The sequence below is a fragment of the Thalia democratica genome, chromosome 5 (genome assembly GCF_965202585.1).
Source record: "Thalia democratica chromosome 5, ktThaDemo2.hap1.1, whole genome shotgun sequence".
NCBI lineage: Eukaryota > Metazoa > Chordata > Thaliacea > Salpida > Salpidae > Thalia > Thalia democratica.
Genome location: NC_139169.1, coordinates 10,070,231 through 10,095,272, shown reverse-complemented (window position 1 = coordinate 10,095,272; position 25,042 = coordinate 10,070,231). Strand labels below are relative to the sequence as shown.

At 23.2% G+C, this 25,042-nt stretch overlaps 1 protein-coding gene across 1 annotated transcript in view; it reads right to left on the bottom strand.

The window, feature by feature from the left end:
• The window catches only part of LOC145835699 (epsin-2-like), a 34,097-nt gene extending 12,811 nt beyond the window's left edge, over positions 1-21,286 (bottom strand). The window contains exons 1-6 of the mRNA XM_082943397.1: positions 21,196-21,286; positions 19,147-19,254; positions 17,140-17,235; positions 16,855-16,938; positions 7,021-7,161; positions 3,528-3,629 (exon numbers count right to left, since the gene is read on the bottom strand). Of these exons, the coding sequence (XP_082799523.1) occupies positions 3,528-3,629; positions 7,021-7,161; positions 16,855-16,938; positions 17,140-17,235; positions 19,147-19,254; positions 21,196-21,255 (591 nt within the window). The 5' untranslated portion in view covers positions 21,256-21,286. The remainder of the gene's footprint in view (positions 1-3,527; positions 3,630-7,020; positions 7,162-16,854; positions 16,939-17,139; positions 17,236-19,146; positions 19,255-21,195) is intronic.
• Positions 21,287-25,042: the final 3,756 nt, after the last annotated feature.

Below are 25,042 nucleotides of genomic sequence, written 5' to 3'. Positions count from 1 at the left end.
ATTCAAAATATTTATATTTGTAAAAATTACAAATGATTTTATCATTTAATATTTCTTATAACTTAAGTTGTCTACATTTGAAACAAAACTCTGTGAATAGATACTTTAGACTTAACTTTTTAAATTTTTTGTTATAAAAAACTAACATAAAAAAAAATTTAAGCAGAACTTTAGACCTTACTTATATCAACTACTACTTAAACAATTTTTATATGAAAAAACACTAAATAAAAATTAAATAGTTTTTTAAAATACATTTAAACTAACAACTTTACAGAACCAATAAAAGTTTTTGATACTAAAAATATTATACATTTTACTTTACAAAACAGTTATGACACTTAAAACTTTCTTTTATAAACTAAAATGTTAAACATTTAAGTACACCCATATACAAAACTCGTGTATTTAGGAAGTAAAGTGATGAACAAAATATATGAATTTAACAGGTAAATTGAACTGAATGTACTTAATAAACCACAAATATTCCAACGTGGATAAATGGCTTGCACTAAACTAATTCCACCAACAATGTTTTAATGCTTTCTTATCTTTATATTTGTTATATGTAATATAACTACTTAAGTTTAAATGCAAAAGTTATCAAATGCATTAGTATGTTGTCTTTTTTTAAACATTTAATGAATAAAATTTTAATTATTTTCAATTTAAACTGTTAGGTATTGTTGAACTATCAGATTTACTAGTAAGAAAATAAATTTTTACTTTAATATTTTATAAAATTAAATCTAAATTTCGATATAAATTTTAACAATTTTGCATTTTTCTTAAACTTATTTAGAAAACTATTTAACTTATAAATTAAATGTTGAACTTGAACAAGCATAACAAATTTTATAACCAGATTTCTATCTCAGTTTTTACAATACTGTAAATTACTAAACACAAATAAAATTAATTAAATGTAAACAAATATACATGTTACGCTGTCTTTTTATTAGTAATATATCAAGTGTGTGATTCATTTAAATGATTAAATATTTGTTGCTACTAATAAAGTACATCGTTATAAGTTCAGATTTACAAGTTAATTAAACTACATAAGTAAAATACATTAGTTATACCAATGTACAATGTGAAATTTCTACATATGATGTTTATTGAAAAAAAAATAAAAATTTAAACTATGAACAAACTAAATCCTTTTCTTAACTCAATACTTATTTTGGTAAAAAAATCTTAGCTTTAATTTAAGATAAGAATGCTTGTAAGAATACTTTTATACTCTTTATCTGGTGGAAGTATATTTATAACAAAATATTATTACAGGTTGAACGATAAACTGAATAACAAAAAAAAAAAACAAATAGTTTAACTATTTTGAAGTAAAAGAACTTTTTTGATTTATTCATTTAAAATAGGAAATTTGTAGTACTTTTATTGCAAATATTTCTAAGATAAGAAGTTTGCTACAAAAACTAAGTTTATTAGCATAGTTTTAATAAATTATATTTAGTTGTCATTTGAATAAAATATAAAAATTGTTTTAAATTATTTACTTTTTTATAGAAAACTATTACAATTTGACCATAATCAAATTACTAAGTTTAGTTATATTCAATAAAAAATACTCAATTAAATTTAAAAGGAAAATATTAAGTTCAACTAGTACTATTAAGCAGTACACATTTACAATTATGTAAATAAAACAATTATTTTTTTAATTATTTCCGTTTCTTATTGGTTAGTTACACTTTGTACCAAGTAAATTACTTTGTTACGTAATAACTTGTTTTCGTTATTCAAAATAGTTTTAACTGATCAACGTTTCAAAATTGAGCTGGTAATTTTGTTTTGGTATTTTTGTAACTTGAATACTTTGTTTTTTATCATTTAGTATTTAAACACTTATTGTTTTTTATACTCATTTAAATCATGTGTTTTTATTTTTTCCTTGACTTTTAATGTCAAGTACTTTTTGTTTTCATAACAAATGGGTGAAATTTTTGTAACTAACTTGGTAAACAAGTACTTGAATAAGTTATTACCTATATTAAAATCAATTAACTATTATTACAGCTTTTGATAACCTTTAGTTTAATTGGTAATTTAGAAGAGAGTGATATTTAAATGTAACTGAAATTTTTGTAGTATTTTTATGGAATATAACAACAGCTTTCATTAAAATATATTAAATAAATTGAACGAAGTTATAACATAAACAAAATATTATAGCACTTAAACCACTTTATTCATACTTATACCAACATGTTTTCTTACAAACTTTAAGTTAAAGAATAAACAAAAATTTTTCTCAAAATTGTAGTGCTTGTAACAGTATACACTACGTAAAAATTAACATATCTAATTAAACTAAATTACTTGTCTGGTTCTCTATATTTGACTTGGTAGTGTCTACGAATTTTGATTAAATGATATGATTTGTAATGTTTATATATCAGGCGTTAACATTTAATTTAGACTTAATATAGAGTTGTTAAATATGTTTAGATTTGTTTTACAGTTTTTCAAAAGTATAGGTTTTTCAATCCATTTTTAATGTTAAATCAAATTTTAGGTCTTAAATTTTATTTACGATATTAAAATATTAAAAAGAAACTGTAATGGTACGTATTAATGTTGTTAGTTTCTGAGAGTTAAAAATTGTATCACTATTTAGGTTCATTTTGTTTAAAGTTACAAAAGAAGGGATAAGACTAAACAGTATGACAAATACTAAATCAATAACTAAACATGGTTTATTTTAGAAAGATTCATCAAACTAATCATATAAAAATTAATAAGTTTCAATAAATAAGTTTTCTAAGTTTCTTATTTTGGTTTGTTTAGTAGATTATATTGTCTTTGTTTGTATATTTAAATATACTAAAATAATACCAACAATAAATATTGACAAACTTTTTCAATTTCTTGTTTAAGTTTACTTGGCAAGGTATATTATCTGTGATTATTTCTAATAAACTATGTTAAAGCATTATAAACATTTAGACTAAATTAAATTATTAAAAACATATAAACTAAACCAAAATATTGTTACATAAACACTGTATTAAAGTATTTATAAACATATAAACCATATTAAAGTATTATAACCATTATAGACTAAATTAAATTATTATAAACTTATAAGCAATATTATATTATTATAATCATATAAAATCATGTAAACTACATTAAACTATTATAAACATATAAACAATATTAAAGTATTATATACATTATAGACTGAATTAAATTATTATAAACATATAAACAATATCAAATTATTTTAATCATATAACTAAATAAAATTATTAGAAACATATAAACTATATTAAAGTATTATAAACATATAAAAAATAGTAAAGTATTACAAACATATAGACTAATTTAAATTATTTTAAACACATAAGATTAAACTAATTATTATTAACATATACACTGTATTAAAGTATTATAAAAATTATAGACTGTAGTAAAATTATTATAATCATATAAACAATATTCAAGTATTATAAACATAAAAAAAATATTAATGTAATATAAACATATAAATATTAACAAACCTGTTCAATTTCACTTTTAGGTTGAGTTGGAAGATTATATTGTCTCTGATTGTTTCTGCTCACTGAAGTCTGAGGAACCGAACTGCCGTGACCGTATACTCTCTATTATGAATTATATAATCATTGTTAAACATATATATTAAATATATGTAGGCTAAACACCGTATACTCTCTATTATGAGTTATATAAACATTGTTAAACATTTATATTAAATATATGTAAACTAAACACTATATACTCTCTATTGTGAATTATATAAACATTGTTAAACATTTATATTAAATATATGTAAACTAAACACTATATACTCTCTATTGTGAATTATATAAACATTGTTAAATATATGAATTAAATATACGTAGATTTAAACACTATACACTCTCTATTGTGAATTATATAAACATTGTTAAATATATATATTAAATATATGTAGACTAAAAACTATACACTCTCTATTATGAATAATATAAACATTGTTAAACATATATTTTAAGTATATGTAGACTAAACACTATATACTCTCTATTGTGAATTATATAAACATTGTTAAAAATATATATTAAATATATGTAGACTAAAAACCATATACTCTCTATTATGAATTATATAAACATTGTTAAATATATATGAACTAAATAAATGTAGATTTAAACACTATATACTCTCTATTATGAATTATATAAACATTGTTAAACATTTATATTATATCTCTATCACATAAAAAATAAAAGATAATAATAAACTATGATATTTTGTATGGATAAGCATCAGTATATACCCTCTACTGAAACTGTTATCATTATAGATTTTATACAAATGATAACAATAATATGGCAGTATACTGTTTATTGTTAATACGATAGTATATAAAATATTTTATATACAAACAAGAATTATGAAAAAAAACTTGAAACACGATATGTTAAACAAGACAAAAATATTAATTGTAAAATTTTAATATATATACATATTTATATATATATATGTGTGTGTGCTTTCTATGTAAAACATTGATAATTGCATTTTAATTATACAACTATATTCAATATACACTATTTTCTTTTATATCTTTTTAGATTCTATGAACTATATGTTATTATATCTATACATTTTTCAACATATACATTTTTAGTTTTTATGTGTTACGTGAGCTTCTTGTGATGTTCAAGTAAAATTTAATAAATATGTTCTTTGATTTTAAATACCAAAAAACTAGAACTTAATATAAAGGTCAAAAGAAAATACCATTTGCTAAAAGTTACAGTATCATTTGTAATGCATTTATAAAACAAACAGCCTTATAAAATTAACTTTTGCTTTTTTAATGGTTTTTACGTTTAAATTTTACCATCTAGTCTATCTAAAATTTTATATTCAAAAAATAAATCAATAAAACGTAAAAAATTAGCAGTTTAAACTTGAGTGTTTAAGAATGGCTCAACTTTGCAATTTATTGATTTTTTCAAACTTTGCATTAAAATTTTGATGCAACTGTAGTAAACACAGTTAATCAAATTAAATTTATAAACAAAATATTTTATGTTAAATTTGCCGTATAGTATTTCGTATAATTTAATTATACTTAGACGAATTTAAATGAAACAATATATAACGCTAATAAGCTAATAAAAATCAGAAAGCAACTAATAATTTAAAACTTAAGCTTTTTATACAAAAAGTTATAACATTCAGCAGAAATAGTTATCAACAGCAATGAATAAATTATTAACTTATAATCTTGTAAAACCTAAAAATCAACTAAACAATTATCTTAAAGCTTTAACAAAGCAATTTTTAACTTTATGTTTTAAACCACACCAAAAAAATATAGAAAAATTAAAATAACTGTATAAATTTGCTAAAAGTGAAAGCAAAAATTAAAATCTAGAACTTTATAAATAAAGAAACTTATAAATAAAGCTATACTTTATAAACAATAAATTCCCTGAGTCTCCCTGAGTTACCCTGAGATTTTTTATAAATTGAAAATTCCCTGAGTTCCCTGAGTGTGTGTGGCAACCCTGAAAATAAAAGATTGTAAAAATTAAATAAAATACATGAGTGAAAACATCACTACAAGCTACAAATTTATAAAGTAATTCACCATAAATAAAAGACAGCACTAACTTAAACTTTAATTTATCAAATTATACTACTTTTATACTACTACTCTCACTAATATATATTAAAATAAAAGTATATATGCATACCTTGCAACTAAAATATCTGAGCTTACTATTACAGTGTTCAGTCTAACTAACAAAATAAATAATTACTCAGTCTACATTTCTACTATAACGGCAAAGTGCTAAAATTTAAGTCAGCAAAAAAAATATGAAGTTCAGCAAAATTTTATTTTCATTACAACACTAGCACAAGTGTAAACAAATATATTTGTTTTAATTGGTACTTGAAACGACTTCCGTTGATAAAATATTGATTAAATTTAAAAAGGGAGTAAAAAAATTGGCAGGATTTTTTTATTGTAGTTATTTCTAAGACCAACTATAATTTCTATAAAAGTAGTTTTAAAACAAATGTCATGTTCATTCTGAAAAAAAAAAAATTAAAAGATTAGATTTACATTTTTAAAGAGTGTTTTAAAAGTCTTGCTTAAAAAAAAGTTCTTTTTTAATTATAAAAAAAAATACTATAATTTAAGACGAGGCTGCAGTTTTCGAAAAAGCTTAGTTTTTATTATCAGCCAATAGTTAGCATGAAACATTATTTTTATACACATTTTTTTTGAATTTAACTACTAAAATTAGTTGAAAGATAAATGACCATTGATATAAAATCTACAACAATATAACTAAGAATACCATCACCAAATTATTTTATAATGCAACTATAAAACTTTTACAGAAAAACTTAACTTAGATATTGTGGGAAACTTTTTATTATTGAGCTCTTTATTTTTTAAATTATAAGTTATTTCCAACAAAACTCTAATTCTGCATATAAAATTTCAAAAAGACAAATCTACCGCCAAATCAAAGTTCTGCACCGATATTTATCTATTACATCACACTAGACCTTTTCTACTTGTTACGTCGTAGACCTCAAATTAACTACTGTTACTTCATAAACCTCAAATCAACTACGTCATATACCTCAAACTTTCTTTTATTATAAGCTTCTAAAGCTTTTCTCATGGACTTCCTGTTATGGCCTCTGCTTGAAAAAATCTGCTCAAATTCGTACAAAGTATTTTGTTAGTAATAGAAATAATGAATTGCAACTATAATAGATTTTATTTTAAAAATTAAAAATAAACAAGTGCAAATAATTGTAAGTAAAATTAAAAACATGTAACTAAAAGAACATAAAAAATTAAAACTGTTACGTGTTATTAAGAAGAAATTTAAAAACATGTTATAAAGATTTTATTATCTTAGTATGTCTAAATTACTCAAGTACTATCGATAATAGAAACTTTATTCTAGAAACATTCTATTTATAACTAGATAAAAATAATAATATAGAACTAACAGTTTTATCACTACCAATACCAGTAGTCGCTTGCGCGAATCTTTCTTTAGCCTTGAGAGCCCTCTGCCTTTCCGACTTCAATCTCTCATCATCTTTCAGTAAAGCTACAAGTTGTTTCGATTTTTCTCTGACGTTCACACCCTGAAAAATTAATTAGATAATTATATTATACTACCTAATTTATTTTGCTTACACTTTAAATACACTTGATTACTTTTAATATATGCAATAAGTAAATAATAGCTAAACTCAGAATAAAACTTAGTCTATAATTTCTAGACAAACATGAAGCAATTTAATCTCTTTTATGACGTTCACTTGTACTCACTTATTTACTCATGAATAAACAGCTACATGAATTTCATTTTATGCAGTTCTTATACAAGTCAATAAAGTAAAGAGTTGTAATCGCGTCTTAATTATTTTTAATGGATTAAAGCTTCCAAATTTTGTTTTTGTAACTCTATCTTGTTCAGATTAAATGGATGTTGATCTAATTGTAAAAATTGCTACACTTATAAAACTTAAACTATGACAATCATGTTACTGCTTAAGAACAGTGGTGCTATTCAGTTCACCCACAAAAACATACTTAAGAACTTAAGAACTTTATAGCTTGTTGTAGCTATAACCTTTAGTACATGTTTCCTTTAACTACATCATTAAAAAAATCATCAGTTACAAATATTTTAAACATTTAAGTTTATTTAATTAGTTTTAATAACCTTATTTATTCACTTAGACTCCTTTTAGCAGTAGAACTACTTATAGATAAATTTACAAGTTGAAATTAATATTTGTGTAATTTTTCGACATATCAGAGTTTATATTATTTAATTAATAGCTCCAAGAATGACTTCATCTACTGATTTAGTATAGGCACCATGTTTCACATAGTTACAAATTGAAAACAATTTTAAAATGTTTGTATTTATTTTTGAAAGGATAAGTTTATTACATGTTAAAATTAAACAATTTTTTCAACTAAAAAGTAATACTACGTCACTATACATTTCAGATGGTTGAGAAAATTTATACTTTACTGAATAAATAGAGTTATGTGAAAATAAATCTGATTGAAAACATAAAATAAAAAGTTTTGGATTAAAGCATACTTTTCAACAGTTACATCATTCAACTTACATATAATAGATAAAACTACCGAAATACATAATAACATGCTTAAGTGGTCTAGTGATGGGTGTTGAACTACAGAGTGAAAATATAAGTTGATTATAATTTTGTATTAAACTTATGTACAAGTAAATAACTTTTTAATAGTCCTTAGAAAGTGTTTTGCTTAAATTTATTTAATGTTATACCAGTTAAAAACATACTACATTTTTTTACTTAAACAATACTGATTATTACAAGTACAATACTACAAAACTATAAGTACATAAGTAAGCAAGTTTAACTGCACTTACTTTAGTAAATTTTTTAGAAACTAATAAATGAAACAACTAGTATTTAGGTATTTTATATTTTTCAAAAAGATTTAAATATGTTACCATCTTTCGAAATGGTTTTTGAATGGATTATCAAGTTGTTTACAACAATAAATATTTAATTATTTAATTTCAAGCAATTAAACAATTAAGTTACTCAAAAAATTTAAAAAGTTTTCTATTGAAAATTTATGTTACGTTCTTAAACATTTCAGGTTGCCTATTTATTAAATATTTAATAAATCAGAGTTTTGTTTTAAGTTTGAAAACAAACAAAGTTTTTAATTTAAGTAGAGTTCATAAGAACAACACATTGATATTCTAGCTAGATCCGAAATTTATGGCCCGCGATTAACTTTCTAGTTTGATTTTGTCTTAAGCAGTTAAAACAAAATTGATCTATTTATTACAAGTACATATTATGAAATTTGCTTTTGGTTTATTTAGTCCTGGGTGTAGTGCTAATTAAATGAATACTTCATTACAACTTTTATTCTTAACTGTTATTAATTTTATAAAACAGTTCCTTAAATAACATGGCCCGCTAAGACTTTTTAAACAATTCTGGCTTGCTAAATATTATTCTAACTAAATTCCTTTTTTACGACCGTATAATAACTACAAACTATTTATTATTTTTTACAGCTTTGATCGATGATTGCAATTAAACGATTTTTACCATACTTTGTGATAAAAAAATATCATAACATACATCTGTACATTTTACTATGTCAACTCAAACTGTAAATATTATAAAATTGTATCATCTAAGAGTTTATCTAATCAACTCAGTCTGTTTTAACTGATTGTAATAAAATATTAAGTGGTATTTAGTTTAAAATCGTCCAACTTTATCAAACTATTATTTGGAAACTTTAAGCTCATATTTCCAAAACGCGTCATTTGAAAAATGTTTGATGTTTTATATTTATATCTTACCATCTTTCCAGATGGTTACAAATTGACGGTCAACAAATACGTAATATGAAAAGGAAATGTACATTAACCCATGTCGATAACTGTATTGTATTTAAAATTCAATAATTTTCGAGGTAAAAAAATAAACTACGTCACTAAACTTGTCAGATGCGAGATTAATTATTTTATAAATTTTTGAAAAAAATAGATATAGTTTGAATTTGTGGAAACATTTCAAAAATTTCGCTTAAATATTCAAGATCATTCTAACACGGGAGAGCAAAAACATTGCGACCCACAAGTACTTATATAATCTAAAAGCATACTTTTTAAAACAAAAAATAAAGTTTTGTGGTAAAGACTTACAATCAGCTCCATAATTTATATCAAAAAAAATTCCAGTATTCTATAATTGCTTATTTTCTCAAGTTTTTGGTTTAAATTATCATTTCTATATTATGTGCTACAAATTTTATCGAGAGTCGTAAAACCCGATTCAAATACGAAATTCCAAACTTCATAGAGATTGTGTTAATTTAAGTATTGGGAAATTTCTTGTAGCAAATGCTTACATAAGCTTACATCTAAAACTTATTATCTTATTAAATTTACCAAACAGTATTTTTAAAGATTTTGATGTGGTAACAATATTATCATTGAAAAACAACATATGTATTTTTTCGCCGGATTTTATTGTTAGTTTTGTAATCAAAAGACAAAAGCTTTTCTTTGTTTTTTGAACTTTGTATAAGCATTTGCATCAACTGTTTCAAAACAAGCCTGCGAGCTATCAACATTAGAAGTCTACTAAATCCAAATCAATGCAATTTCATTCAATTTGAGACATCACTCAATTACCCAATTCATTTTAAAAAATAAACAATTCTCAAAGTTTTAAATCGCCCGTGAACTGTAAGGCCCTTTTTTTTGTGGTATTCAATTAAAACCTAAGTGAACTAGTGTAAGTTTCAAATTTTGATTCATTGCAAGCAAATTTACTTGCTCGCAGATGTTTACCTTTTGTGTTAGCCGGATTCAACTTGAGTTTACTGAACATTGTCTGACCATTTTTACTTCGAGGACCGGATCCTGCCTACGGGCCGAACGTTGCCCGCCCCATTAACTGGAATAATAATTACGTCTACGTCCACATTAAATTATATATACAGAAATCGGCCGGATAACTCCAAACTTGAAAATAAATCAAATTGATTTCGCACTCAATACAATTTATTACTTAATGCAAATAAAACTGCAATAAAACTTCACTATACATTTTTGTTACATTTAATTTTATGATGTAAAACTCAAACGATATCAAGCGACAAAAAAATGAGAAATTAATAGCTATTTTTTGTAATAAAATACATCTAATTTTACTTAAACAAAGAAGGTAATTAACTTGCTCTAAGTAAAAATTAAATTTTCTAAAAAGTTGTGAAACGGTAAAAAATTATTTCAACCCTTTTTTTTTACTCATATTTATAAGTAGTTTTTTCTATATAAAATTATTTAACAACTTAATAGTTTAATCGAGAAATATAAAATTAACGATTTTACTAAATCTTTAAAACATTTATTGTTCAAACATATAGGAGTGTGCCTACCCTACCTATTGTTACATCAAAAGGAATTTTTCTGGTCAGAATTACCGGACTGGACTTGTTTAACAAAATTCATATTGGACCGAGTATTTTTAAAACTATGAAATATTTTAAGTGTTTTTAAAAATTAAGTCGCAGATGATTACACATACAATACTAGCGTCACACTTAATTCATGTTTGATTTTATTTTTTATCATGTACTTTTTTTTCATTATAATTTTATATCTTATTTAAATTTCAAACTTGAACTTATACCTTTCTAATACCAATGTAAAACATCAAATTAAAGTTATTTAAATTAATTACCATCTTTGCAGATAGTTACAAATTACCATGTATGTAGTTCTCATTTAATAAAATCATTGTCATTACACAAACCTTAAAGTTTTAAGTAAATTGAGAAAAAAAATTGTACGGAAAAACTAAATTACGTCACTATACATTTTTGTGCAATTAATTTTACGATATATAACTCAATCAGTTTCAAGCACTAATAAGCTAATAAAATTATAAACATCTTATTTAAACACAATTAATACAAATTAAACAAAGAAGGTAATTAAATTGCTGTAGGTTTAAATTAAATTTTGTAAAAAATGTATCCTTCGAAGTTTATTGCTATTAATACACTTCTTCTTAGCTCACAAAATAACACGGGCTTACCCATAAAACAAAACCACTTTTAGTATTTGATAAAATGGATACGTTAGTTAACATTTTTGATGTAATTTAGAACAAATTGTTGACATAAATCTAAATAGAAACTCAAACAGTTTGAAAAAGAAAAATAATAATTAAAATGACAACCACATTTATAATATAAATATCCTGGCTTACATGAGATAATAAAAATTATCTTCAAGTACAATTAGAGTTTTATTAAAAACTTTAATATTTTATCTTATTTTTAATTTACTAATAAAAATTTAACTATGCACTTTAAACCTTGACAGTCCAGATTATATTCAAATTGAAGGTCATAATAGTTTATATTCTATTACCATCGTAGAGATGGTTGAAAATTTTCCACATTTGTTCTGCACATGTAATGAAGACTATTAATTTATTTTCGATTATTGCGAGTTTATATACGAAAGAGAATCTAAAATACTCGTAAAAAACTTGATTACGTCACTAAACATTTTAGGTGCACTTACTTTTATGGTTAAAAATTCAAACGATTTCAGCAACAATAAGCTAAGAAAATAGTTGCTAAATTTTTACTGTAATACAGCTAATAATCTTAGGAGGATAATTTAAACTTTGTAAAAACATTTCAACTTTTGTACAGTTTAAACTTTTTAAGTAAATAATTTTCTTTATTGAAGTTAAACGCTATAATACTATTATTAACAACAAACTTATTTTAATTTTTTTTTGTTAAGGGTATAAAAACTCTAATTCGCAAATGTTTGTATTTAATTATATTATTTTTAACTACTGCATGCCTTAATCGATAAAAATATAAAATACAGTCTTTATAAAACTTCAGGATTTAATATAAACAACTTTCAAGCAATCGCCTAGCAGTCGTGTATATTGTAAAAAAAAACTTTACAAAATCTTGCAAGCTGCAGATTTTGACTTTGAGGACCGCATTTGGCCCGCGGGCCGCAGTTTTCCGATCCCTGGTCTATCTCAAAGGTTCCCAGACTATTTGTCTATAAATTTAAATGTTGCTTCCATTCATTACAACCCCTTTAACATATCGTGCAGGTTTTAAACATCGTATGAATTTACTTTTTTAATTATTCATTACGAATTCCAGGATATCTAGAGTAAATTGTAAATATCTCGTAAATTGTACTTAAGACTTTTTTTTAATTTCAAATTCAAAATTTTTAGATAATAGCATTGTAAAGTTTTTGTTAGCAAGAATAGTAACAAGATTTAACCAAAGACTTATCTTAAGTTCAAATACTTTTTATTATTATTTACTTAAGAATCTGAGGTGTTCATGTTGCCATCAACATTTAGATTGTTAGTTGAGAAGGAAATACCAATATTCATTAATTAAAGTTTTAGAAAATTAAGTTGATACTTATATCACAAACTTCATGTATTTTTTTTTAGTTTTTAGATTCAAATCTAATTTCAAACACAAAGCATATTTTGAAAAAAAGTATCTAAATTACAAGAACTGCTTGTAAAATGTTAATAGCTAAACAGATTGTTAACAAAATACCCATTATTAAGTTCAAGAAGGTGTTAAGCTGTGCACAAAATGTTAAGTATTCCCTTTTAATGATAGTATAAAACAATCACATACTAACTTTCCTTTACATTTTTTACTTCTATTATAAAATTTCGTGTATTATATTTATTAAACAATTCTTTCTTAAACAAGAACATTCGTTTAATCAACAACAGTTTTAACATAACAAACAAAAATAGTAAACTGTTTTATTTCACCTTAGTTGTTAAGAACTACAACTTTAAAAATAAACTTTTTAATCTATACAATCTCTCATTGATTAAAAATCGATAACTTTGTACTTAATTTACAAATACACTTGAAAGTTACCAAAGTGCTTAAAAATGATTATTTCAATTGTTGCATTTAAAGAGGTTTTATAATTTTATTAAGTAAAATGTTACAAAACTAAAGAAAGCGACGTTTAAAACAAAATAAATATCAATAAAATATACCAACCAATTATTAAGGGTCATCGGGAATACAATGTAGTTTTAATCTAGAAAAAAATATGAATAAACAAAGATAACGCTTTATCATAGCAAATAAAACCGTTTTTACTTGACTTAGAGTAAATAGTAGTTTTCAAAATGATTATTTTAGGTTTATAAGAGTGATTTTACTTTTTCAGAAAAATGTTACAAAACTACAGGGATCTGCAAAAACTTTTTCTTGCAAATTCGTTCCATTACTCAAATAAGTTGGATGAAAAATAATAGTGCAGATAAATAATGTTACCATCTCAAATAATGGTGTCAAATCAAATCATAAGTGATGAGTTACAACTAATTAAATATCATGATGGTAATTTCGTAACAAAGTTATAATTCAAAATTAAACGAATTTCTGATGTTAAACAATATTACGTCACTAATCAATTCAAATGCAGATTTATAAGTTTTTGTAGAATTGATTAATTTTAAAGTTTTACATTCAAATACTACTAGTTTTAAATAGTAAAACTTCGTAATTTCAAATTTATCGAGATTTAGAACTGCACGAATTGACATAATAATTCAATTTCACATTTGTAGTATTTACAAAACCACATTAAAAAATACGCTTTTTTTACTAGTATTATCGTTACTCAGACATACGAACAAAGTATTAGAAAAAATGCTAACCTTTGCCTTACTAATATTTTTAAAAGTCTAACTATTAAAAAGTTTGATTAAATTTGCAAACTAGTTTAAACTCACGAACTTTTTGTATAATAAACATAAATAAATAAAAACAAATTTAACTTAAAACAAAATTTGAATTGATCTAGCACAGATTTCCTTGCTTAAAATATGTAAAACCAAAACAAATTTAACTTATACATCGTAACTTGGCTTTAATAAAAGTACATCATGCTAAAGTTTTTTTTTTTTTAATTTTTATACCAAAACACCAATACTTTTAGTTGGTCTCAATACTTAATTACTAGCTTTTATAGATGAACTATTACGACAGAAAATGTTTAAAATTTAGGATAAGTTCATAACATAAGACCTTTTTTTATATGAGGTAGTGAGAAAAACGGAAAATCAAAGAAACTAAAAACTAAGATGCAATTTTATTACTAATTTTTTAAGGATTTTCTGTTAGCTTCAAAATAAATATATAGTCACAATTCAAGGTTTAAGATAACTTTTAAAAGCTTTTATTTAAACTGAGCTATAAATTTATTTAATTATTTTTGTGTAATTTCAACTCAAAAGTACAGTAATCTTTTAAATATACAAAAATTATGTATAAAACTTCGAATAAGTGAAAAATTTTTTTTGTGTTTTTTTTTTCAAACTTTTAAAAACTTTGAAGTCCGAAATTTCCTTACAAAATCTGATAATTTATACACATAACTCTTTTATAACCAAGGCAACTCAAAATACCAGAAAATTAAAAAAAAATAAGTAAACAAGTTTATGAAAAAAATAAAAATAAGTTAACTTCAGGCAAACTTAAAAAAGTATACCAATTTTCAATTTTTTACTAGATTACAAACCAACTTAAGTTTATAAAGTCCATTAGCAGATTCATACAAAGCTAGCAGTATCACTTTTAACTTTTATACTTAAATTTATTCTTTGCATTTTCTGTAATAAATAATTGCTTTAAATTTTGTAATTTTCAAAGTATACGGAGCAACTTTTATATTATGCTATTTTTAAAACGTACAGCATTCCTTCATTTTTGCATTTTGAAACTCAATTTTCTACATCAGCTTGAAATTGTTTAACATTGGTTATTGCCACCAATATGATGGTTACAAAATGTTTATTTTAGTATGATTTTGTTAGTTCACATAACACTGAAAAGAATTTATACAAAACTATACAATTATTTTTCAATGAAAAACACGCAAGACGTCACTAAACATTTCAGATGCAATAACTACAAAAATTTTGTTTGATCACAATTGTATGAGAATATTTTAAACAAATATATTTAATACTTTTCGCTAATTTTTTATTAATTTATTATTTGATTAGTGCATAGAAAAATACTTCTCCAGATCAAAAACAGATTCATCAACAATTTAGAATACAGTTGATAACAACTTAAACATCAAGATTTTATCAGGAAAGAAACTAGAAGTGGTAGATTTTTACTGCTTAACAATCGAATGTTTTATCTCTGAAGATTATTTTTTTTTAATTAGTTTAAAATTATATCTAATCAGTTTTTTAAGTCAAAATTCGTAGCTTATAGAGATTTTTTTAAATAAATTAATTTATCAGAAAAATTCTATCGTAGCATGTGTAGAATAAAAGAATAAAGTTTAAATTTGAAAATTTTTAATTATTACAGTTTTCGTGAAAAAAAAACTGTTTAAAAACTATTTTTAACATAAACGACAATAACTTTTTAACTTTCTTCGCTTAATGCAATTCCATACAAATGTCTTAAATAAGTATCATGTAGTACCATAAATAACTTTTTTAATTCTGATATAAATTATTTTCTTCATAATCAAGTAGATTTGTAGTACTTTAATTACATGAGTTTTAGCTGTAGAGGTATAAGCTATTAAATCTACGAGCTATAAGTAATATAACTGTTTATGTTATTTCTAAACAAATTCTTTAACATAATTATTCAAGAATTAATATTATTAATTACTTCAAGTATAACTAAACTTGATAGAATAAGTAACACATTAAGCATTACAAAGATTGGTCAACTAACCTATTTACAATTCTATACTTAACTGGGGTAATAATACCAAATATATTACATCAACTACACCTAAACTACTTGTAACCAGATATATTACAAAAAATTCAAACAAAAAATCGACACGCATAATAAATAATATCATATTGCTCAAGTTTATTTTCCGTAGAAAATATTTTTATAATCAGCTAAATTTACAAAACTTAATCATAAACACTAACACATATAAAGAAAAAACAAAAACTGTACAAAGCCACTAAGTATTAATATTAATTCTTTTTTTTACAAGGGAACTCAAGTGGTAAATGAAACAAAATTAAAAACTTAAGTGAACACACAGACATGCAAAAATTTTTAGGTTAAAACATTCTAGTTAAGCTTTTGTATAACAAATTTTTTTCATGAGTTTTATATGCACCAACGCGTTCATTTAAACTTTTTCAGCATTATTTTAAAGGTAAAAAAATTTGCAAAATTAAACTAAATTAATATAATAGTTTTTAAGAAACCTGGTCCTTGTTATCCCTGTCAATGAACTGAAAATCCTTCAGAGTTTGAATCGAATAAATATTTTCCTTGCACTGGACGCTTACCTATACAAATAATACAAAATAATTAAATCCAGTAATACCAATGAATTGTCAACAATAATAAACATGCTTACACAATCATTATATAAAAATAACTAAATAAAATAATACAATAACTAACTCTTTCACTACCAGTTTTGATCAAATAATCCAGTAATACCAATGATTTGTAAACATTAATATAATAAAAATACAACAACTCACTCTTTCACTTCCAGTTTTAATCAAATAATCCAGTAACACCAACGATTTATAAACGTGCCTCCAATTCTTACCGTGGTCATTTACTCTTTTCCATACCTAAGAAAATATTTAAAATAAATTTACTAAACTATTTTAGTTAACGTAACCTAAAATTAATTTTGTTACAAAATAAAGGTACTGAAATATTTTAGTATGTTTTATCTATATGACAAAGCAGTTCAAAGTTTAAGAGAAACAAGTTTGATTTCACCTTATACTTTGTTACAACTTTTCATGGTCCTACATATAAAATAAAAAGCGATAGCATTCTAGTTGTTCGACTCAGTATTTTATGTGTACTTTTGTAAAATTAATATTTTTAAATTAATTTTTTTTTTAAACAGTTGAATTTTTAACACATATGTGATGATTTGAAAAACTTTATTCATCTCTATTCTTTTATGGTTAAGAGTTATGAATATATTAACAGTTTCAGAGTTTTAATGAAGTTAGAGTTGAAATTTGCAAATTTATAATTTGTTTATGAAGTATATATAATTGGTTAACATATTTTAGTATAATCTCAAAGACAACTTAATTTCACAACTATAACTTACAATTTTGGTTTTACTAAAATGTTCTACTTTAGACTATTTTACTTTAGAATTAGTTTGCAATTAAAACTACTAAATATATTTTCATTGTACAATTTAACTTCTTTGATTTTGTACGAGAACATCTAGTAAGATTAACTATATGATAAGCTATAAGGTTTATTTAAAACTGCACTATATACAACATTTTAGTTTTGTTTAGATTTTATTGCATGAAGTTATTAATTAACATTTTAGATAAAAAACGTTGTTAAGTGCAGTTTACTACTTTATTATAATTGACAAGGTTGTAAATTATTTTGACACCAAAACACAGTAGTGAATAAAGTATTTAAATTTTGATTGTTACTTAAAAATGTACAATATAAAATATTGCTACGGATAACTTTTATGTAGTCTTCATATGTAAACTTTGTCATACTTCGTTTTATTTTATACTTAATTTTATATTGTGTTTCAATGTTAAACTCTTATGACATCAATATGGTATTAAAATGAAGCTAATGCAATATAAAGTTGCAAATCATTAAATAAAACCACAACACAACAACAACAAATGTATTAAAGTATTTATAAAAACATATTAGCATTAGTCATGTGTGTTGGAAGACATTAAGTTTCTCAAAATAATATTTTATTTTCATATTATGACTTTCATTGGGCAATGAACTCAAAATTAAACTAATTTTACGGTCAAAACAACTTAATAATTACTAAGTATTATAACATGAAAATTAGTATAAATATTATGAACTAAAATATCATTTGCAATGACTTCTAAAAATAACTATAATATATTTTCAACTTTTTAGTTTCTTAAATATACAAATGTTAGATTTATATGAGATAAAACTCAAAGAATGTTTAAGTTAAGCACTTATGTTATGTTAATATCAACATTTATTCAATACATTTTGGCTAGCCTGAGGCAACAGTTAATATTTACAGCCAACTATAATTAGAACTACTTGAGTTTTTTAGATTTTATAACTTTATCAAAAATTTAATCAAGTGTTTCTCAATTTAATGATGAAAGATTTCATAGAAGTAGCAAAAATATCGTAAAAAACATTTTATGAGAATTTAAAGTTAATGCAATAACAAATAATTATATGTACAACAGTGCATTAAACAAACCAACTTTGTTAATGAAAAACTTATGATACCATTACACGCTTGAAAATTATAAGACATATTGAGTATAACAATTATAATTTTATACCACAAACTAAAAACACATAAAAAAGTATTTTAAAAGGTTCATTTTCTTTATTAAGACCTTAATTCAGGTAGTATAAATTAAAATATATGTAAATACCAACTCTTCCCTTTATTTCATTTAAAACTTGTTTGTTGTAAGTCATATATACAGTAATAAGCTAAAAATTTATATTCATAACAAAAATAAACAAACCATTTCCATAATTTCATTGAAAGCCTGATTGTTGTAAGTCATATCTGCTATATCAGACATTAGTGAACTAGAAGGTCCCCATGCATCATTAGAAGTTGCTTCACGTACCTTTACAAAATATTAAAATTTATAAATGTTTGTAAGTAGACACAGTGTTAATTTTAATTATCTATTAACATTATTTGAAGATGCTTCACGTACCTTAATAAAATAATAATATTCAATTAATTGGTTATCTTTTATTTAGAAAGTATGACTTTTTTTATTCTGCATATGTTATTAAATTGAATTAAACCAAAGCTTTTAGTCATGTAAAACTTAAAACAATTAATAAAGTAAAAAATAATGTAGTAAATGACACCTTTTAATCTAAAAAAATATAAAACTAATTATATGTTATAGTTCTTTTTTAAAAGTTAAACTATAATAAGTTTTTAATTAGATACTTCTAAGATAAAAATATAAACATAGTAAGGGCCATTAGCAGCCGTCATATGGTGAAAATATGTTATCTAAAAATGATGTGTTTGAACTTAAATACAGTTTTATGTCTTACTTAAATATCAAAGCAAATTTCAAGGTCATTTTTCAAGCACTTTTAAAATAAATTAGACTTTGTTTTGATTGAAAATTTAAAGCTTTGCTGAAAAAATCTCAAAACACCAAGATTTTGAAAAGAAAAGCACTTCTGAAAAATATAATAACTTCTGTAAGCAATTTATAAGAAATTAGTAACAACAGAAAATTTTAATAACATTGTTCGAAAAGATACATTTTTAACAAAATAATATTTTTTCAATCTATTTAGTTTGTACCCTCTATAAGACACTAAACTAAACAAGTTTGATCCCTTTTTTTTATAAATACTTTGGATTTTTAAGAGAGTAAGACTAACTAGTAAACAAAAAAAGTAAGATCTACAGCATGACCTTAATGCAACTTTATTCAATTATTGAGCAAATTTTATTCAAGATAAACCATCAGTGTGCTAAATAGGTTCACAAAAGAAAAAGAACTATTTCATTAAAAATCTATCTTCTTTTTCATTTTTTACCAATTTTTTTTTAAATTTTCACAGAAAGCCCACTACTAACTTTTAATAGACTTATTGCAGATTTTTTTTATAAAAAAAAATAAATTATTTAAAAACAAAACTTTTTTATTGTTTATTTTATCTAAAATTTTAATTTTTAAATATTTTTAAACTCGCAACATTAATATTCATTTAAACTATATAAAAAACATTTCCTGGAAGTTTAAGATCACTAGCTCAAAAAATGAAGGAGAAGATAGATTTTTAAATTTGATTCCGAGGAAATTGACCCTGAAAATTTTGCCGCCCATATGTTTGTATCAAAAGCTTTTTATAAATATTGCAATATCTCAAAAGTAAATTATTTTTTTTTTATAAAAACTGGCATGTAGGTTGTACTTTAAGCTTTCATAAATTAGCCAATGAAAATGTTTAAAAATATTGACCCCAATCTGCCTTTAAAACAGTAAACAAACTATTATGAAAACTTCAAAACAAGTCATAAATGATTAAATTAAATGAATTTTAACACCTAGTAACCAAAAAAAGCTTTACTTTTGAATTAAAAAAAAATTTGACCAAAATTAATGAAAAGTAAATCTACAACATATAAAATTTTAACAAAATTTTTCTTTATATTAACAAAGTCTACTACAGAATTTTTACACTTAAGTTATATTAACAAAATCCAAAAGTTTAAGTGAAAAATGTTTACTTTACTTTAAATTTATGTTGTTCAAATTTAATATTTGGTGCAGATAAATAAAGGTTAAGGGCATAGGGGGCGGGTAAATCAGTTTTTTTCATAATTTGATCTTATTTTATAGAGTTTTAACTAAGCTATAAGATGTTTTTTTACAGATTTTAAAAGTTCAAGATAACTTTTGAGATACAGCAGGTTAAAGTCGGATGCAACAATAGGTTCCTTGTAGGAGGTGCAAAAAAAAAGACTATTTCACTAAGAATAAGACCTAACAACATACTTTTATAAATTATTTTTCAATGAAAAAAAAAACCTTAATTTTTGCATCAGAGTAGTTTCTGACAACGTTCATCATGTTTCGGCGCAGAGCCATTTTTGCCTGTGATTCTTATTTATATACAGCTGAAAAATATTAATTACAATAAAATAGGTACCTTGTGCAAATTGATCAATTTTTAAACAAACAAGAAAGGTAATTAAGATCATAATTATAAAAAAAATATATTTTACATAAGTCAACAAAATTTTATGAATTATAAAGTGCCTAATCAATTTCATAAAAAATAGAGTTAAATTAACATATATTGAATAAATTTTAATTCATTTTATTTTCAAAAAGTATTTTACAAGTTATTATTTTACAGGCTGCCATTAGTCATGTGATTGTTTACTTAAATTTTTTACTTTGCAAAAAAAAATCAAGCTTCTGAACATAACAAAAATTAATTACTAAGTGGCAACACAATGTGTTTATAAATAAATAGTTGTTACTATTAGTGTTTTTCTTTTTTCCTTTCAAAATATTAAACTAAACTTTTTTCTTAATACTTTTTGTATATATGTTTTATTTATCTCAGCTGTTTTTATTATTCTTTTAAAGTAAAAATAACATTTATGATACTTTAAACTAAAACAGCTTAGTGCAATTACTTAGTAAAAAGTATTTTGTACTTCTTTATAACATTTTGTACAAACAAAATAGTAGAATAGAATTTTATGCAAAACAGTTGTTTTACTCAATTTACAACATTATCACTGAACTCTAAATAAAAATAAAAATAAATTATTTAAATAAATTATAAACTAATTACAAACATTAAAAATATATTTAGTTGTTTATTTTATCACTTTGAAAAAAAATTTAAATATTACTTACTATTATCTTATTCAATTAAGCTGGTAAAATATATATGTACAAATTATGGTTTTAAGATATCAAGCTTTGAATATTTTTTATTTTTGTAAAAATAAAACAGAGGTATTATATAAAACTACAATATTAAAAAAAGTATTTGCTTAAAAATCATTTAAAATATTAAGAAAAAGGATACAAAAATCTAGATTATTATTTGTTGTCAAAAATTAGTTGTCAAACCAAGATTAATTTAGATTAAAAATTAAAAACAGTTAAAGAGTTGTTCTAGTTAGGAGATTAAAACAAGTAAATAAACTTAATAAGATAATCTAGCAATATTAACTAAGCTAAACTAGAAGATTAAATAACTTAAATTTTTATATAGCAATGATGTAATAAACAATGCATAATTCAATTACATAATTTACTCATAGTCCTTGTTTCGAAGCTAAAATGTAAGTATTATAATTTAAAAAAATAAATTGAACACTATTTAAATCATACAATAAATTTATATCATAAAATGAAGAAGAATAGCAAAAAGCTTTGAAACAAAAGCCAGCCTGAGTGACTAAAATCTAGTATGTATTCAAGGTTGACACTTAACCTTGAAAACCAAAGCACCTGAAAAATGTGAAAACTAAAAATTAGGCAATCAAACGTTAAATAATAAAACTTAAACTAGGTAAAAATTAGCTAGTGTATACAAATAAAAAACTCATACATAGGTCAGTTTTATTTATTCAAAAACTCATATTGAACAAATAAAATAATATTAGAGAAAACATCAGCAAAGTCTACAGATCCTTAGCCTTTCTTATGCCACGAGGCAAGCTCAAAGTTAAATACTATCAAGAAACTAAGAAAAAAAAAACTGATTGCTTTTATACCAAACCTGAATTTATAAAAAAAAATTCAATAATATTAACTAAGTTTAAATTCCTAAACTACTACTGATTTTCAGATTTTTTAAACTACAAGTTTTCTTTTTTATTTTCTTTTAACAAAACTGTTTTAAATAGTATAAAATTACTATAAAAATACTGTAATGCTACTTTAAACACATTCTGTAACTAAAAATCAGTTTATATAATTTTATTACTTTATACAATAATTATTATGTAACTAATCCAAATTTCAATATTTACAAAGAAAAACTGTTCAAAACTCCAGATTTTTAGGTTGTTCTATCTTGCTCAAAACTCAAGATTTTCCAGATTATTGTTTAATAAAATTTTAAAATTCTATATTTTTCAGGTAAAATGGCCATTATGTATTCTAAAAGCCAGTTTGAGTTAGATAGAAGCTTAATAAAGTTTTAAAGGCAAAAACAAAATAATACTGTAAATCAAGCTTGAACACTTAAATAGGCATCACAACAACAAAAAGATGTCTTTCAAAGGAAACATATATATTAGGAAAGAGAGATCTTTAGGCCACAAAATATCCCTGATATTAAAAAAAAATAACTAACTGAGTATTTCAACAAACTGCAAACAAGCCTAAGATAATTTTTTAAAATAATCTGGACAAGTTTCAAGCTTGCCAGAGTTTTTCAGAACTTTTAAACTTGTCTGAGCATGAGTGGCATGAGGGTATAATTAGAGTGTGACAGCTTTGTAAGTACCCATATGAGATAAATAACAGCAACTATGTGTGAGTAAACTTTAATGACATAATTTGATTTTCAATTGTAGAGTTGGTGAGGGAATTAAGCTTCCAGGTTTTTTTTGTGATAAAAATTCCCAGTTTTAGTGATAAAAACAACTATTATTATTTTAACCTTGTGTGTGACTTTTATTAACAAATGATGTGCAACCAAGAGACTTGTGTTTAAGAAAATAGATTTTTGTTTAATTTCACTAGTTCAGTGTATATTACATTATAGAAGTAGGTAAAGTTTAACAGGTTTAAAATTACTAGCTCAACTGTGAAAATGTTTGTTGTTGCAAAAGGAAAAATTAGAGACTTTTTTTTATTTTTAAATTAAATAGTAAAGTTTTAGCAGTTAAAGATTTTTGTTTTGACCCTTAGATTTTGATCTTACAACCCTTAATCTTTTTAAAAGTTTTTAAACTTGTCAAATGGAGACCTAAGCCTTCAAGCCATATTTTTCAAGCAAGTACCAAAACTATTTCAAACGTTTTTACCTCCTAAATAAAGATGATAAGATGATTAATTGTTGATAAATTTAAACTTTTATTAGAGGTGTATTATTTTTATTTGTGTTTATTTTTTGTTTTAATTATACAACAAAACATAATTATTCAACCATAAAACCTCATATGTTTTTTATTGTTATTTGATAAATTAATAAATATTTATTGTGTGTCAACTACTGGGATTCAATTTTGAAACCTTTAACTAAGAGATTATTCATTGTTGTCCTTGAGACCTCTATGACATCTGGCCGCACTAAGAAAAAGAAATAATAAGAATGTACTGAAAACACATTTTATTTTCGTGTTTTAGTTTTTTTTTATAACATAAAAAAGTTAAAAAAATAAATGACATATACAAACTATGTACAGAAAATTTTATTACAACCAAACACTTTTTTGTTGAAATTTTGTACACAACTTTTAGATTTTAGGTTAATATGTATCTAAAGTTGTATATTATGTTCCACACTCACTAATACCCATAAAACATTTATCTTTTAAAAAGGTACAGTTACTACTGATGATTTTTTGACATCAAAAAAAAAGGTAGCAAAAAAGTTGTACAATATATTTGCATACACATACTTAGTAAAAACAAAGACAAAATCAATTTTTATTGATTTTTTTGCAAAATTATGTTGGTGTAAGGTTATTTTGTAATTAAAATAATTTGGGTAGCAAATTTTAACATTGGAACTGGGTTAACTATTTGTTCTACATAAAGTGAATTGTTTTAATTCCTCAAACCAAACATTACCCTAATCAATTAAAGGGCGAAATTGTAAACACACTATCAAAGCAAAAACCGACATTTTTCAAAAATACTTTTGTTAATTTCTTCTAAAGTCAATGAGTTTCTTAGT